Genomic DNA, 17,013 nt, shown 5'->3' with positions numbered 1-17,013 from the left:
CCACTACAATGAACATATCACATATAATCCAAAAAAAAAAATGTTGATCAATTGCCTCCAACAGATGTTCTGGGCATTCTTAGGGAAAAATGCAATTAGCATCGGAGGAATGTAGCTCCCAGATTATGTGCCCGGCGCAATTCGGTTGCGCACGCTATAAGCCTGTGACTAGTGGATATCTGCTCCCATCCTCCTGAGAGTACAAGCACAAATAAATGAAGTTTTGCGCCCTGCATTTAACCCACGAGATGCAGTTTATAGCGGGCATTAGTAGCAGTAAAGTGCATCTCCCAGGTTAAGTGCCGGACACGATGCAGTCAATTGAATAGTTCCAGGCACTTAAAACGTTGAGTTACAATTCCTGCGATGCTAAATGAATTCCTCCTTTAGATATCAATCTTTGGCGTCAAAACAAAGAAAAAAGGTACAAATGCAGACTGGTTAAACCATCCAATTGACCAAAGTGTGGATCCAGAGTCCACTGGACTTTTAGGACATTGCTCATTTATGCTGTACTCTGGTACGATTCCATCCATTTCTTATGTTGCTGTTTAGATGTGCACTTTATTAACGTAATAAAAATTCTGATAAAATTAACGACATTATTGATGAAACTTTTTTTTTTCCTCCAACTAAGCTCAATACCATGGGGGTTCATTCCCCACATCTGCAGGATTTAGCACTATGAACGCCCATATTAGGGGATATACTCATTGGATATTGTTATTGTTTGCTTTTACACTATTGTACATCTTTCTGTCGTTTCAGGTTGATGCCAAAGATTGATATCTATGAATGCACAAACCATTTTTTTTTTAAGGTAAGTGAATAAATTTATTCTTTTAATTTTTTTTATGTAATATTTTATATGTTTGTTTTAGTGACCGCCTAGCACATATGAATATAAACCTATACCTATTGTCACCATACCCATTGCTATTTTTATTCTCTGCTTACATGGTTTGTTTCCGCATTCACCTTTGGGTAAACACATTGGTAATGTCTAAAATGGTCATTTGCACCTCTTGGGAACACATTAATAGTGCTTGTCAAATGTACTGTTTGTTGCTAGAGTTAAAGAAAGAAACAAAAAATGCAAGTTGGTATGGGGCCCTTGATAAAAGCCATTATCAACAGTGATAAACGAAATTATCACACACCCTCTAGCATGATATATATATCTAACCATATGATCATTGTAAATAAAATTTGACAGGTTTAAAAATTGGATAAGCAGGACAAAGTAATAAAATAACCAAATCTAAAACATACCAACCACCCACATGAAACTGCATATTTGTACTTACATTCCTGCCATCCAATGTATGAGGTTTACTGGATAAGACAGTTCCAACACAGTTTGGATCTTTAAATTTTACGAATCCAAAGCCTCTTGACTGATTTGTTGTTTTGTCTTTCATTATCACACAGTCTACGACTTCCCCATACTGGGAGAAATAACTGCGCAGGGTTTCTGTACAAACATGTGTGTATATATAGTGGAAAGGAAAGAGGGACAGAACAAAGTAAATTTTGGATTATGGATTTTACCATAGTTAGCGCACTTAGCATAGACAGTTTATATTCCATTGCAAGGACATTCACAATTAAAGGACTACTTAAATATGTATGGTAATTTCCATTGTATAACAGCTCATTGTAACATACATTAACATAAATAACAATTTCAATATCTTGAGAACTGAAGATATCAGAGCTGAAACAGAAGTCAATGGATCTTCCTATTAATATCACGATATTGTCAAAGTATGGAGGCTTTTGCATTCACATCTAAGTACATTTCAATGTTTGTTGATCAATTTGTATTGTATATTTTAAAGTATAACAATATTGCCAAGTGGGACTTCACCATTTCACATTGAAAGTTAAATGGTATGTTCTTCTGTTTCCAATATGTAGCCGCTGAGAGTAAGAAATATTTTTGTTAGGAAGATTGCTCTCACCTATACCATTGTATTGATAGACGTGTATTAGTAGTGACATTTAAATCACACTTGCTGTCTCACTAGTGTTCTATATCATGGAAGTGTAGTCCCACCATTATTAACAGGTTACAATAAAGAGGATTGTATAAATGGTATGTGCTCGGCATCCCGGCAGTCGGGGGAAGGTTAGGGTTATCATACAATCGGGATTCTGACCACCAGGATCCCAACTGTCGCTATTTCATACAGATTCCAATACTTTTGCCAGGTAAAGCATACACATCTAGCGTTCCCACTAGGCTGTTTTAGCGGGGCGCCGAGCCCGGCTCTCCTTCAGGAGAGCAAAAAACACCCTGCCCCTCCTTCAGGAGGGCAAAAAACGCCCTGCCCCTCCTTCAGGAGGGCAAAAAACGCCCTGCCCCTCCTTCAGGAGGGCAAAAAACGCCCTGCCCCTCCTTCAGGAGGGCAAAAAGAGGGCCCTGTCCTCACAGCCGCCGGGTGCCATCTTCACCCACGGGTCGCAGTGACCCGCGGGTGGGGAAATGTGCGATGATCCGGCATCTATTCTCCCTGTCAGCAGCGCTTGGGGGCTCTGCCTGCCGCCGGAGCTAGAGTGAACACTGCACAGCCACAGGTTTGTTAAGAACAGTTGTATAAATATCAAAAAAGAAAGATATTAGGGCAGGGCTCAACAAATCCAGGTCGCTAGGGCGACAAAGATTTTAGTCCTGGCGACTCGGTTTTACAAGCGCCAGGTACAGTACAAGTAGGGCTGTTAAAAAAAAAAAAGTGCTTCACCAGAGATGGTTACAGAATAGGCGAGGCATACCTGTCACAGGAGGTGGAGTGTGTTCCCGCCACATTCAGTGTGGCTCTACCTCCTCCCTCCTGCAAGGCAGAGTGTCAGGTGAAAAAGTCGCCAGAGCTGCCTCAGCTTCACCTCAGCGCGTAAGGTGGGGGGGGGACGGACGGATAGACCGACCGTCTCACGGGCCATGCCACCGCGTTGTGACTGCCCGCCAGAGTTGATGCAGCCTACCCAGTCTGACTGTGGTCCTCCGACATAGGCTTCAGGACTGGAGTAGTTCACCGGCTGCAGGATCGTGTCGGGGTCGCTGCAGCTCCCTCGACTCACCCACGGGATCAACTTTGATAGGGAGCCCATGCAGACCCAGTCCAATGGGGTGAGGGCTCCGACTTGTGTGGCTGATACCCCTCCTAGCTCTCACAGCGTGGGGTAGATAAGCCTGCAACCCCTACAGCCTGGGGCTCCTACAGTGCATGCTGGTACTTGTAGTTCTCCTACAAGTTTCCTCAGCCTGGTGCATTGACTATAAGGGGAAAGTCCCTACTGTAGGTTTGCTGGGTGAGTTGTGTTGCAGTTTAGGTGAGAGCATTATTATATTGGGTACCCTGTGTGGTGGGTATTGGTATCACTACAGGGTTCTGTATATGTGCCACCCATCGGTAACTGCACCCCATATATGTGCCACTCGCCAAGAACTGCCCTCCCAGCTGTATATGTGCTAGTCACCAATTACTGCCCCTCTGTCATTCGTCAGTGGTGCTATGAATGGAGAGGCCTGGTCTCATTCTGGAGGAGGGGATTACAGGGACTATTTGCTACCCACAATTTAGTATTGAGATCTGCCATCCAGCTGACCCAAAGTGTTATCTCCATATATGTAAAGGACTGGCTCCTAAACTTTTAAGCTGGTTCCTAGATTTTACAAAAAATTGTCGAGCCCTGTCTTAGGGCAACAGGAAAAAAAATGCATTACAATGAAGAAAAAAAATAAATAAAAAGTTAAAAATGGATAAGGATTTAAAGAAAAATAAAACAAATATACTAAAACAATAGCTTTGTGTGCATGCAGGCTCTGCATGTATAGAAACCTTAATATCAGATAAACAGATCCACATTAAGAGACAAACTGATACCTGACCAGTGCACATCTTTCTGCAATGTGTACACATTACTCAGATTAACTAGAACACACCAATCAGGTACAAAATAATGGACTGAGTTAAATAAAAAAAAAAATTAAAAGCTTTAAACTAACAGTGCAATATGTTTCAAGTAAGTTCCTCAATTCACCACTCAGCCTTTTTATTGCAAATAAATATTAATGCGTGTTTGCTTATGTAATCCTCTTATAAAACAAATATGGGAATGCTGTGACTTGAGCACATCCTCATAAGGGCACAGATACTCTTTCTATGCAAGCACGTATGCTGGGCATACACAGCCAGATCGACAAACATTTTATCTGACAGCCTGACACCCATCAAATATTACAGGCATACACGGAGATATATCCACATTCCTCCCTGCCTGGTGCAGCCGATCAGCAGCTCACAATATATCGGATCTGTTGGATATGCCAGACTATTCAGCATGTCTGACAGACCAATACTTTGTAGTCAGGCGCGTGAATACACTGTACAATTGTCTGGCCGAGCTGCCAGGTAATTATATAATATATGCCCAGCATTATTCATTCAAGTTACTTTATACACTGGGGGTAATTCAATTCTTGTCAAAGTGCGATTGTGATGTGTGGCTGTTCACCTCAGAATTACGGTACATTTCCTGTGTACCTCTATGGAGTTAAAGGAGAAATGTGAAATGATGATGGTTTTGAGGTAACGGCAGGCTGACTTGTTCTCTGGCACTACGTTGCTATTGCTGCTAATTAAATTGCCCCTTTGTGTCTATACATTCAACTGCTGTGCAGTAGTTAATTCAGTGTCATTTTTCCCTATTCATCAGAAAAATGGTTTTGATATAACCTGATCTTAATTACCTCAAATAATCAACCATTGTTTCATTATTAATGCAATATGCACAGTATTTCTATATACAGTACATATTTCTCCTTGGCAAATTTTATAGTCTATGCTAGTGGTTCCCAAACTGTGCGCCGTGGCACCCTGGGGTGCTTTGGGACACTTGCAGGGGTGCCTCAAGTTGGTTGTCCAGCACCAAATCAAATTATTTATGGTCAATGTAATGTAAATATGTGGAGAAACAGAAGCGCAAACCTATCCACCACCACATAACTGACCCTAAGGATGACAGGTAAGCACAATTTACTTCACTTTACTACATTTTTATCTGAATTTCTCAATAACAAAATTTTGGCTTAGGGGTGCTGTGAAAAATACTCTAGAGAGCCCTGATTCAAAAAAGTTTGGGAACCATTGGTCTATGCTCTTGTGCCTATTTTAGGATTTTCAGAATAGCATGTGCAGTGTGACAAGATAAAGTAAAGTCCAGTGGTGCCAGTGAAGTCCTCAAACACTTAATTTCCACGTAGAGGAATCATAGCTGATCTGAAATTGGCATCATGCTTGTTTAATAACACACAGCAGCAACTGAAACCTGAGCAGAATTTACAGTCAATCACTAGCAGTTCTGTTATTCAGCTGCCAGTGATTGAATCTATTCTCAGCAGGGGTAGTTGTCATTCATTAAAGCTAAGAGAATAGTAATTTAATTAAAGCACAGTACACGTGTTACAAACGTTTCAGTTTACAGATGTGTAGTGCAATTCTCTCAGTGCCATCTGATGGCAGAAAAACGTACTGCAAAAATATAAAAAAAATGCACTTGACACGATGCATCACGTTTCCTTACAAAATTACCTGCTGTTAGTACACAACTTGGCACATGGACACCAGCAGTTACACGATGCATTTAACAACTAAGTGTGAAAATAGGTCAGACTTACCCTGCGTTGTACTCCAATCCAGGCCACCAACAAAAAGCTTTCTGCAAAAGTAAGGGTGCATAAATTACCTTCTGGCATGATTTTCTACAGAACATTAAATAGACTATTGAGTGGTTAGACATAACCGCTATGCTCTCATTTAGGATTCACTCCTAAAATAATACATATTTTACTCCTTTAAATCCAATATAATGAACATGCATCAAATTAATGAATCATGCTACATTTTTCAGACATTCAAGTACGAGTACTATAGTCATAAAATTATTGAAGTAATGCATAGGAGGCGAATAAGAGAATAGTGACATGATTGCTTAATGGCTTCCACAAACATAGATACAAGTCTTGCCATACAAAAGTGTATAACTGCTCCAACAAAGTTACCGTATATACTTGAGTATAAGTCGACCCGAATATAAACCGAGGTACCTACTTTTCCCACAAAAAACTGGGAAACCGTATTGACTCGAGTATAAGCCTAGGGTGGGAAATGGCAGCAGCTGGTAGTGCCCCCAGTAGTAAGCCCCCCTGGTAGTGCCCCCAGTAGTAAGCCCCCCTGGTAGTGCCCCCAGTAGTAAGCCCCCCTGGTAGTGCCCCCAGTAGTAAGCCCCCCTGGTAGTGCCCCCAGTAGTAAGCCCCCCTGGTAGTGCCCCCAGTAGTAAGCCCCCCTGGTAGTGCCCCCAGTAGTAAGCCCCCCTGGTAGTGCCCCCAGTAGTAAGCCCCCCTGGTAGTGCCCCCAGTAGTAAGCCCCCCTGGTAGTGCCCCCAGTAGTAAGCCCCCCTGGTAGTGCCCCCAGTAGTAAGCCCCCCTGGTAGTGCCCCCAGTAGTAAGCCCCCCTGGTAGTGCCCCCAGTAGTAAGCCCTCCTGGTAGTGCCCCCAGTAGTAAGCCCTCCTGGTAGTGCCCCCAGTAGTAAGCCCTCCTGGTAGTGCCCCCAGTAGTAAGCCCTCCTGGTAGTGCCCCCAGTAGTAAGCCCTCCTGGTAGTGCCCCCAGTAGTAAGCCCTCCTGGTAGTGCCCCCAGTAGTAAGCCCTCCTGGTAGTGCCCCCAGTAGTAAGCCCTCCTGGTAGTGCCCCCAGTAGTAAGCCCTCCTGGTAGTGCCCCCAGTAGTAAGCCCTCCTGGTAGTGCCCCCAGTAGTAAGCCCTCCTGGTAGTGCCCCCAGTAGTAAGCCCTCCTGGTAGTGCCCCCAGTAGTAAGCCCTCCTGGTAGTGCCCCCAGTAGTAAGCCCTCCTGGTAGTGCCCCCAGTAGTAAGCCCTCCTGGTAGTGCCCCCAGTAGTAAGCCCTCCTGGTAGTGCCCCCAGTAGTAAGCCCTCCTGGTAGTGCCCCCAGTAGTAAGCCCTCCTGGTAGTGCCCCCAGTAGTAAGCCCTCCTGGTAGTGCCCCCAGTAGTAAGCCCTCCTGGTAGTGCCCCCAGTAGTAAGCCCTCCTGGTAGTGCCCCCAGTAGTAAGCCCTCCTGGTAGTGCCCCCAGTAGTAAGCCCTCCTGGTAGTGCCCCCAGTAGTAAGCCCTCCTGGTAGTGCCCCCAGTAGTAAGCCCTCCTGGTAGTGCCCCCAGTAGTAAGCCCTCCTGGTAGTGCCCCCAGTAGTAAGCCCTCCTGGTAGTGCCCCCAGTAGTAAGCCCTCCTGGTAGTGCCCCCAGTAGTAAGCCCTCCTGGTAGTGCCCCCAGTAGTAAGCCCTCCTGGTAGTGCCCCCAGTAGTAAGCCCTCCTGGTAGTGCCCCCAGTAGTAAGCCCTCCTGGTAGTGCCCCCAGTAGTAAGCCCTCCTGGTAGTGCCCCCAGTAGTAAGCCCTCCTGGTAGTGCCCCCAGTAGTAAGCCCTCCTGGTAGTGCCCCCAGTAGTAAGCCCTCCTGGTAGTGCCCCAGTAGTAAGCCCTCCTGGTAGTGCCCCCAGTAGTAAGCCCTCCTGGTAGTGCCCCCAGTAGTAAGCCCTCCTGGTAGTGCCCCCAGTAGTAAGCCCTCCTGGTAGTGCCCCCAGTAGTAAGCCCTCCTGGTAGTGCCCCCAGTAGTAAGCCCTCCTGGTAGTGCCCCCAGTAGTAAGCCCTCCTGGTAGTGCCCCCAGTAGTAAGCCCTCCTGGTAGTGCCCCCAGTAGTAAGCCCTCCTGGTAGTGCCCCCAGTAGTAAGCCCTCCTGGTAGTGCCCCCAGTAGTAAGCCCTCCTGGTAGTGCCCCCAGTAGTAAGCCCTCCTGGTAGTGCCCCCAGTAGTAAGCCCTCCTGGTAGTGCCCCCAGTAGTAAGCCCTCCTGGTAGTGCCCCCAGTAGTAAGCCCTCCTGGTAGTGCCCCCAGTAGTAAGCCCTCCTGGTAGTGCCCCCAGTAGTAAGCCCTCCTGGTAGTGCCCCCAGTAGTAAGCCCTCCTGGTAGTGCCCCCAGTAGTAATCCCTCCTGGTAGTGCCCCCAGTAGTAATCCCTCCTGGTAGTGCCCCCAGTAGTAATCCCTCCTGGTAGTGCCCCCAGTAGTAATCCCTCCTGGTAGTGCCCCCAGTAGTAATCCCTCCTGGTAGTGCCCCCAGTAGTAATCCCTCCAGGTAGTGCCCCCAGTAGTAAGCCCTCCTGGTAGTGCCCCCAGTAGTAAGCCCTCCTGGTAGTGCCCCCAGTAGTAAGCCCTCCTGGTAGTGCCCCCAGTAGTAAGCCCTCCTGGTAGTGCCCCCAGTAGTAAGCCCTCCTGGTAGTGCCCCCAGTAGTAAGCCCTCCTGGTAGTGCCCCCAGTAGTAAGCCCTCCAGGTAGTGCCCCCAGTAGTAAGCCCTCCTGGTAGTGCCCCCAGTAGTAAGCCCTCCTGGTAGTGCCCCCAGTAGTAAGCCCTCCAGGTAGTGCCCCCAGTAGTAATCCCTCCAGGTAGTGCCCCCAGTAGTAATCCCTCCTGGTAGTGCCCCCAGTAGTAAGCCCTCGTGGTAGTGCCCCCAGTAGTAAGCCCTCCTGGTAGTGCCCCCAGTAGTAAGCCCTCCTGGTAGTGCCTCCAGTAGTAATCCCTCCTGGTAGTGCCCCCAGTAGAAATCCCTCCTGGTAGTGCCCCCAGTAGTAATCCCCCCTGGTAGTGCCCCCAGTAGTAATCCCCCCTTTCAGTGCCTCCAGTAGTAATCCCCCCCTGGTAGTTCCCCCAGTGGTAATCCCCCCGTGGCAGTACCCCCAGTGGTAATCCCCCCTGGCAGTACCCCCAGTGGTAATCCCCCCTGGCAGTACCCCCAGTGGTAATCCCCCCTGGCAGTACCCCCAGTGGTAATCCCCCCTTTTAGTGCCCCCAGTGGTAATCCCCCCCCCTGGTGGTTCCCCCAGTGGTAATCCCCCCTGTAGTAATCGCCCGTGGTAGTGCCCCCAGTAGTCCTCCCCCCCCCCCCAGTAGAGAGAGACGTAATAAGAAAAAAAAAAAAATCACTTACCTGAAACTCCCGCTCCTGGTCCCGCCACTAACAGCTCCTCCGGCCGCTTTGCATGGGAGACACGTCATTACTCATGACGTCTCTCCCATTACCCACTGACAGACTCTCAGCGGCTGCTGATTACAGCAAACACACAGCTGCCGGCTCCGGCGGCTGTGTGTTTGTGCTTTGTAGCGCTGACCGAACTCCGTCCGGTCAGCACTACACTTCACACGAGTATAAGCCGAGGGGGTACTTTTTCAGCACAAAAATGTGCTGAAAAACTCGGCTTATACTCGAGTATATACGGTACATTTATTAATGTAAAAAAATATAAAACACGAGATTAGCTGGGAACACTGAAAAACAGATATTAGCAGATATTGTAAGACTAACATGGGTGCACATTTTTGGAAGTTAAGGTTTGTAGATTAGAAACAATAGCGGTCCTACCAGCGCCAAAATAAAGTTAAGGACAGCTTTATTAATTTGTAGAGAAAGTTGTGATGAGACATGCACAAAGGAGTGTGAAGGATTTCTAGTTGCAAATTAAATTTGCAGTTACATGTTAGTAATAAACTATTTTCACTTACAAAAGAGTGAAAAACTTTTAGCACACTGGTATTATTACTCTGGTGATTTTCAGTAAATGTGGTCTTATACTGGGTACACATTTAACAGAAATATATCTGCAGTTGATGGTTGTTTGTACACACTGGACCACCATCATCTATGTTCAGTGCGTAGGAGGCGGCAGATCCCGCTGGCCAGGGGCGTCTCCACCCCCCTCCCCGCGGCTGCCACTGTATGTGTACGGGCGGTCACACTTGCCGATGGACAGATATGTCAGCAGACATATCTGCTTAGCGTCTGTGCGACAGCCAATCTGATATGTCTGAACGACATCGTTCACTGACATATCGTGGGTACACACTGGCCGACGGGCAGCAGATATATTGGCCGATCAATTGATCGGCCAATATATCTGTCAGTGTGTACCCAGCTTTACAGTATTCTTGCACTTGTTATGCAGGAGCCTTATCTTTGTAATAAAACAAGTCAAAAGGAATATATCAAATTTTAGACTGGTCATGTACAAGACAATACTGTGGGAGGTGTAACCTCTGCTCTATTATATGTGATTGTTCTACTGAAAACAAAATCACACAATGAAGCCAAGAAAACCTTTGATCAAATTTAATAAGATACTTCAAGGCATGAACTTAAAAACTATTTGGTCTGTATTGTTGCTAGCCTATATTATAATAGTGTTCCTTCTAGCTCCGGTGGGAGGCAGGGCGCCGGAGCTAGAGAGGGCATGCCCGCCCGCACGCGTGCGCCCGAGAAGGGGGCGTGGTCATCGGAAAAGGGGGCGTGTCTATAAGACGCGTCGCCTTCTCGTCACTCTTGGGGGCGTGCCCGGCACTTATGGACACGCCGGGCAGCCCCCAAGCCCTGCAGACAGGGAGAATAGATGCCGGGCGCATGCGCCCGGCGTCTATTCTCCGGCGGTGACCGGGTCACCGCATGTTTCTCCACCCGCGGGACACTGCGTCCCGCGGGTGAGGACGGCTCCCGCAGGCTGTGAGGGCAGGGCGCTTTTTGCCCTCCTCCTGGAGGTCAGGGTGCTTTTTGCCCTCCAGAAGGAGGGCAGGGCGCCGCGCCACGCTAAAACAGCCTAGCGGGAACGCTATTATAATACACTAGCTGGGATACCCGGGTTGAAGACTGGACCTTGAAGTATACCAGCAGGCTTAATTATTGTCCGAGCCTATAAACTGGATAAATATGTATTTTAGGAATAAATGACAGTGCAGGCAGTGTATTCTCATACAGTTTGGAATGGGGTATATCAGGAGCAGACTGACTTACAAAACAGAAATCAGTGTAGCTTCAAAATCACTTCAGTTACAGAGATCACTGCAGAACAGAGGGTGTGATTAAGCTGCGGATGGACATGCTATCACAGCTGCTAACATGTTAACTGTAATATGGTAATGCAGCAGGAGGTGTTATGCCTCCTGTATGATTTACTGATCTGTGCTGCGTCCAAGGACGCAGCATCGGCCATCTGCAGTCTCTTTGGCAGGCTAAGTAAGGTAGTTGCCGCAGATTAAGTTAAAGAAAAAAAAAAAAAAAAAAGAGGCCAGGAAATCTCTGTCAGCAGGTGGAGATCCTTGCCTATCCACTCCTCCCAAGCAACGGCGGCGACGCACCTCCGTTTTGGGAAACTGAGGCTGTCGCCGCTTGCCCCCCGCTAAGAAACAGAAGCAGACTGTTAATTACTCACGATCTGCTGTCGAACTGGATGTGGGATCGCAGACCCGTACTGAACATGCGCAGTACGGGTCAGGTGCATGGGCAGATTCCCGATAATGGGGAATCGGCGTGATCTCTGTCACTGTGTCCGCAGCTGAATCACCCCCTGAAATCACTCTGCAGACCAACATTGAAGACCATCTCTAGCAGGGCTGTCATCAGGTGGGGAATGTCGGTACTGGAGTCCCGTCCTTGGACAGAATGGGGCCAGCCTGCCGCGGCACTGTGTTGCTGCGATTAATCTCCCCTGTTGTTCGTAATCTCTGTATGCTAAGCTTTACCAGGATCAAATATTATGGATTGATAATGCTGTTTGCCACAGCCTGAATGTATCAAGTGGTGAACTACTCATGAGCATTCCAGAGTGTGACAGTGTGTATGAAGCCAGCCCCAGAACCTGTGTAATTTAAGAGTGGTCCTGGTTTTATGGGATTGTGTGACACTGATAAAGTTCAAACCTAGGCAAAAAACTAATCCTGGTCACACTACACCACCATGCGAAATTTGGTGGAGCTAGGTACAAAACTCTGGCCGTGCATAAAGGACAAAAAGACTGACACTTCCTCGCTTATTATATAGTTGTTGGATGCACAAACTATTTCACTTATTCTGTTGTCGTTACAATTTACAGGTGGCTCAACAAATATGCACTTTTTTAAGTAGATTATCTAAAACAGTGGTGTCCAACCTGTAGCTCGCAAGCTACCAGGAGCTCAGGGTCTTAATTTTGGTAGCTCACCTAGCTCCAGTACTGCCAAGTAAACTAGGAGGCAGTGACCTCCTACTTGACATGCTTCCCTTTGGTTCCACCCACGGTGTCTACGCTACGGCGGAGCGAGTGATTAGTGCCCAGCCCTGCTGGAAAATCACACAGCAGCCCCCCCCCTATACTGTAAATTGTACTCCTCTACTACATGTACCTCCTTTGAGCAGGTAATTGACAGTGAAATGTGCCTGTGCTTAAATTTTATTTACAACTACAACAAAATCACTGTAATAATTAAATGCATTGTTGTTTTCTATTAAACTTTTCTTAACATTTTCATTAAATGACCTTCAATTGTTCGGTTATTAGCCAGATTTTTTCCTAGAATTTTAGTAGCTCTTCAGGTGGTTTCATTTTACTAAAGTAGCTCACACCTCAATTAAGGTTGGCGACCACTGATCTAAAGCTGCATACACACGTAAAGATTTTCTGTCCAACCATCCAACTAGGTGATTGGTTGAAATGACAATCTGGTTGAAATGACAATCAGCAATTTGCTCCTAAATGCCAGAAAATTGACAAAAATTTGTTTGAACAAATTGTTTAGATCAAACATTTAATAAACTAGTCTGACTGACCATTTTCATCTGTTTTCTGGCATTTGTGAGCTAATTGCTGATGGTCATTTGCTTTCATACCTTACTAGATTTTCATTCCAACCAAATCAACTAGTTGGATAGAAAATCTTTACGTGTGTATGCAGCATAAAACATTTAGTCTGATAGATATAGAATATATATATATATAATCTATATCTCTTTTAAAGTGGAACTAAAAAAACACCGACTTATTTTAAACCTCAGAGAAGATTCTACACAAAACTAGCGACAATAAAAAGAAAATTTATGTAAAGAAAAATTACATTTACCTGCAGGCCCCGTGATGCCTGTTTGAGCTGAAGGCGGGATCGGAATACAGAATTTTTTTTGTTTATTTTTTTAAATGGAAGAAGCATCGTCAATGCACCTTTGGTGTGAGCTGCTAAATGAGGTCTCTCATGGCCCTTCATGACACCACTCACAATTTATCAAAAAAGGAAACCCCAAAAGGGAGAGGCTCTCCTGTTGCGACAGGAAGGGGCATCAAGGGACCGGCAATGTCAGAAGATCAAGTGGCTGGCAATTTTACAGTCAACATTTCCCAACCTAAATTATTTTTGGGTGGTTAGTGTAAGTCACTGAGTAATGGTAATAAAGTACAGTTTAGGATTTGGAAATCTCATAAAGCTGTGTGTGTAGATTTTTTTAACAACACATTTTTAGAACTGCTATGGAAAGCAGTATGGCTTGTTGCTAGCGTAAGCAGATATTTCCTTACAGTTCTCTGCTTTTTTAACTGCACCAGGGAACACTATATGCCCTTATATTTTACACTAGATGTAGAAACTGGAGATGACAAAGGAAACAAACCAAAAATAGACAACAATCATGTGTTCCTCCTGCGTGATTGGGGAAGACAGGGCAGAGGACATGGATAATAGTGCTGGGAATAGGGGAGAGAGCCCCGTGGGCCCCCTCACACAGGCAGCGCTGTACTCCCCGCGGGGCTGCCTGGGCAGGTAGTGTGCCTCCTGCTCATCAGAAGGATAAACAGGTGCTGCAGATGGCAATTGCCAAACAATGGAGGAACCTGTCAGACCGGTTCTTAATCCAAAACCTCGGAGACAAACACAGAGCAGGTCTCCCGTAAGAATCTGGATGTGCCGGGCTGGATGGAGCCCCGGGCTACCCACTCCCCCGTAGCGCAGACGTGATCACTACTGCAGCCCGGCTCCCCTCACACACAGCGGCCGCCGGATGTCAGAGGATGAACGCGTGCTACAAGCCGGGCGCAGTTGCCGGGTGGGAGGAAGACGTGTAACACCCGCACTCGCCCGCCTGCCTCCCTCCCTCACACCCCCAGCACATGTGATCAGCAAGCAGCTGGAGCGCAGCCGGCTCATGGGTGATGCCCGCAGCGGGTGCAGGGGCACCGCGGCCTCAGCACCCGGCATGGACTGTGTACCTGTGTTCGGGGGTTTCCTGCCCGCCCAGGCCGCGAACCCGCTCACACTTTCTCAGGGTCACGGCACTTACTCTACGCAGTCACCTCATTCTACGCTCCAGATACAGCTGTCCGTGCGCCCACAGCCCCCGGCTACTCACCCGATCTCGTCCCCGCCCTGGTTGTTCATTTCTCCGCGGCCTCTCCTGTGTCTTTGCCGCTTCTCTCAGCAGCACCAGCTCCTCCGACCAACGGTAACACAGCGCGAGGCTACGGGGTTTCCAGGCAGGGGGCGGCGTCACCGTCATCACGCACACGCAGAGCGCACACTGCCGGGAGTTATCCTACACTAGAGGAAAACATGTAGTTACTCTCCAGGTGGCAAAAAAAGACGCCATTTTCCTGAAGACATCTTTAGGACACCAGCTACATCTGTCCCCTGTTTTGCTGCAATTATTGTGCAAACTGGGGAAAAACATTATATATATATATATAATCTGCTGTTAATGTCATATATTAAAATTTTTTGCAACTTGAAAATGTTCCTGTAAATGTCCCATTGTTCACAATACTTGCATGGACCAAAACATATCATATATGCTGTAATCATTCAGTAAACATGACACTATGGGGCTGGTGTTACTCCAATGTAATTTTAGGGTTGCTATGGTTCACAAATGAAAAACTGGGAGACATTTGTGGGGATCCTGTCGGTGCAGTCAACCCACACCCTATTACATAAAACCCCATAATATTAGGGGTGAGCGGGTTCGGATTTCTGAAATCCGAACCCCCCCCCCGAGCCCCCCCGATCCGAGGCCGATCCGAGTCAGGCTCGACTTTCCCGCCTGACTCGGATCTGAAATCGAGGCAAAACGTCATCATCCCGCCTTCCGGGTCTCGCGGGTTTTGGATCCTATATAAGGTACCCGCGTCGGCGCCATTTTCTCACTCGGCTGTGGACAGTGAAGAGGGAGGGTGGGAGTTAGGGCTGGCTCGGCTGTGTAGTGTAGTGCAGTGTAGTGTTGTGCTGTGCTGTGCTGCGCTGTGCTGCTGTTGTCCATAGGGGCTGTGTCCACTACTTCAAAGTCCATAGGGGCTGGCTGGACTGTGTTGTGCAGTCAGTTGTCCATAGGGGCTGTGTCCACTCCAAAGTCCTGTGCAGTGTCCCAGTCCTAAAGGGGTGCTGTAGTGTTGTCCACGGGGTGCTCTGTCCGTCAGGGGTGCTCCCCCAAGTGCAAAAAAAAATTATATTTTTTCTGTGTTTGTGAATTGTGTGCACTGTGGCTGCACGTGCATCAACAAAGGAGCAGCGCCAAGCGTGTGCCTGTGTCCCATAAGTAAAGGGCCGGCTGGCTCATTCATTAAAGGGTGGTGTAACCCACAAAGTGCACTAGTCTCCAACAAAAATAAAAAATTATTTTCTGTGTTTGTGTGCGCCTTAGCCGCACGTATATATCAATATAACATAAATGGAGGACCAAACTTTCTCCGATAAAAATAAAATAGGGAAAGATCAAGAACCACTTCCTCCTAGTGCTGAAGCTGCTGCCACTAGTCATGACATAGACGATAACATACCATCAACGTCGTCTGCCAAGGCCGATGCCCAATGTCATAGTAGAGGGCACATACAATCCCAAATGGCAAAGTTCAGGAAAATTACCTTGAAAAAAACATTTAAATCATCTGAAGAGAAACGTAAACTTGCCAATATGCCATTTACGACACGGAGTGGCAAGGAATGGCTAAGGTCTTTCCCTATGTTCATGACTAGTGGTTCAGCTGCACATGACGATGGAAGCCCTTCTCCCACTAAAAAAATCAAAAGAGTTAAGCTGGCAAAAGCACAGCGAAGAACTGTGCGTTCTAAGAAGATATCACAAATCCCCAAGGAGAGTCCAAGTGTGGTGGTGGTTGCGATGCCTGACCTTCCCAGCACTGGACGGGAAGAGGTGGCTCTTTCCACCATTTGCACGCCCCCTGCAAGTGCTGAAAGGAGCACCCACAGTCCACTTGCTGATATGCAAATTGAAGATGTCAATGTTGAAGTACAACAGGATGAGGATACTGGTGTAGCTGGCGCTGAGGAGGAAGTTGGCGAGGAGGATTCTGATGGTGATGTGGTTTGTTTAAATCAGGCTCCGAGGGAGACAGTTGTTGTCCGTGGATGGAAAAAGCCCATCACGGTCATGCCTGGGCAGAAGACCAAACATTCCACCTCTTTGGTCTGGCAATATTTCTATCCAAATCCGGACAACAACTGTCTTGCCATATGTACGATATGTAAAGGTGAAATAAGTAGGGGTAGGGACGTTAACCACCTAGGAACATCCTCCCTTATACGGCACCTGCAGCGCGTTCATAAAAAGTTACTGTCAAGTTCAGAAACTTTGGCTAAGACCGTAAGCAGTCCAGGGACACCTAAATCCCGTTGTCCTGTTGTATCCAAGCGCCTGCAAACCACACCATCAACTCCCTCCTCGTCAATTTCCTCCTTAGTCAGGATCGGAAATAGTCCAGCAGGCCATGTCACTGGCATGACTGACTCTCCTATCCGGGATTCCTCCGGAGGATCCTGCATTGCTACGCCTCCTGCTGCCGCTGCTGCTGTTGCTGCTGCTGGGAGTCGTTCATCATCCCAGAGAGGAAGTAGGAACACCACTACTTTTACTAAACAATTGACCCTCCAACAGTCCTTAGCGAGGAGGATGAAATACGACAGCAGTCATCCTGAAGCAAAACGTATAACTGAGGCCTTGACTGCTATGTTGGTGTTAGACGTGCGTCCGGTATCCGCCATTAGTGCAGTGGGATTTAGACAATTGATGGAGGTAGTGTGTCCCCGGTTCCAAATCCTGTCTAGATTCCACTTCACTAGGCAGGCGATACCGAGACTGTACAGAAACGTCAGAAAA

The 17,013-nt window shown here is 47.3% G+C and overlaps 1 protein-coding gene across 6 annotated transcripts in view; it reads right to left on the bottom strand.

Moving 5' to 3' along the window:
• Window positions 1-14,418, bottom strand: part of DAZAP1 (DAZ associated protein 1) — a 39,475-nt gene extending 25,057 nt beyond the window's left edge. For 2 of the 6 annotated variants that reach the window (XM_088460381.1, XM_088460382.1), the window contains exons 1-3: window positions 14,257-14,418; window positions 5,681-5,721; window positions 1,308-1,474 (exon numbers count right to left, since the gene is read on the bottom strand). In XM_088460381.1, the coding sequence (XP_088316507.1) occupies window positions 1,308-1,474; window positions 5,681-5,721; window positions 14,257-14,285 (237 nt within the window). In that variant the 5' untranslated portion in view covers window positions 14,286-14,418. The remainder of the gene's footprint in view (window positions 1-1,307; window positions 1,475-5,680; window positions 5,722-14,256) is intronic. The other 4 variants (XM_088460383.1, XM_088460384.1, XM_088460379.1 and 1 more) reach the window with 3 other exon arrangements.
• Window positions 14,419-17,013: the final 2,595 nt, after the last annotated feature.

Source organism: Taudactylus pleione, unplaced genomic scaffold, assembly GCF_031769625.1.
Source record: "Taudactylus pleione unplaced genomic scaffold, aTauple2 ptg000044l, whole genome shotgun sequence".
NCBI classification, from domain to species: domain Eukaryota; kingdom Metazoa; phylum Chordata; class Amphibia; order Anura; family Myobatrachidae; genus Taudactylus; species Taudactylus pleione.
This window is presented reverse-complemented; position numbering and strand designations above follow the sequence as displayed.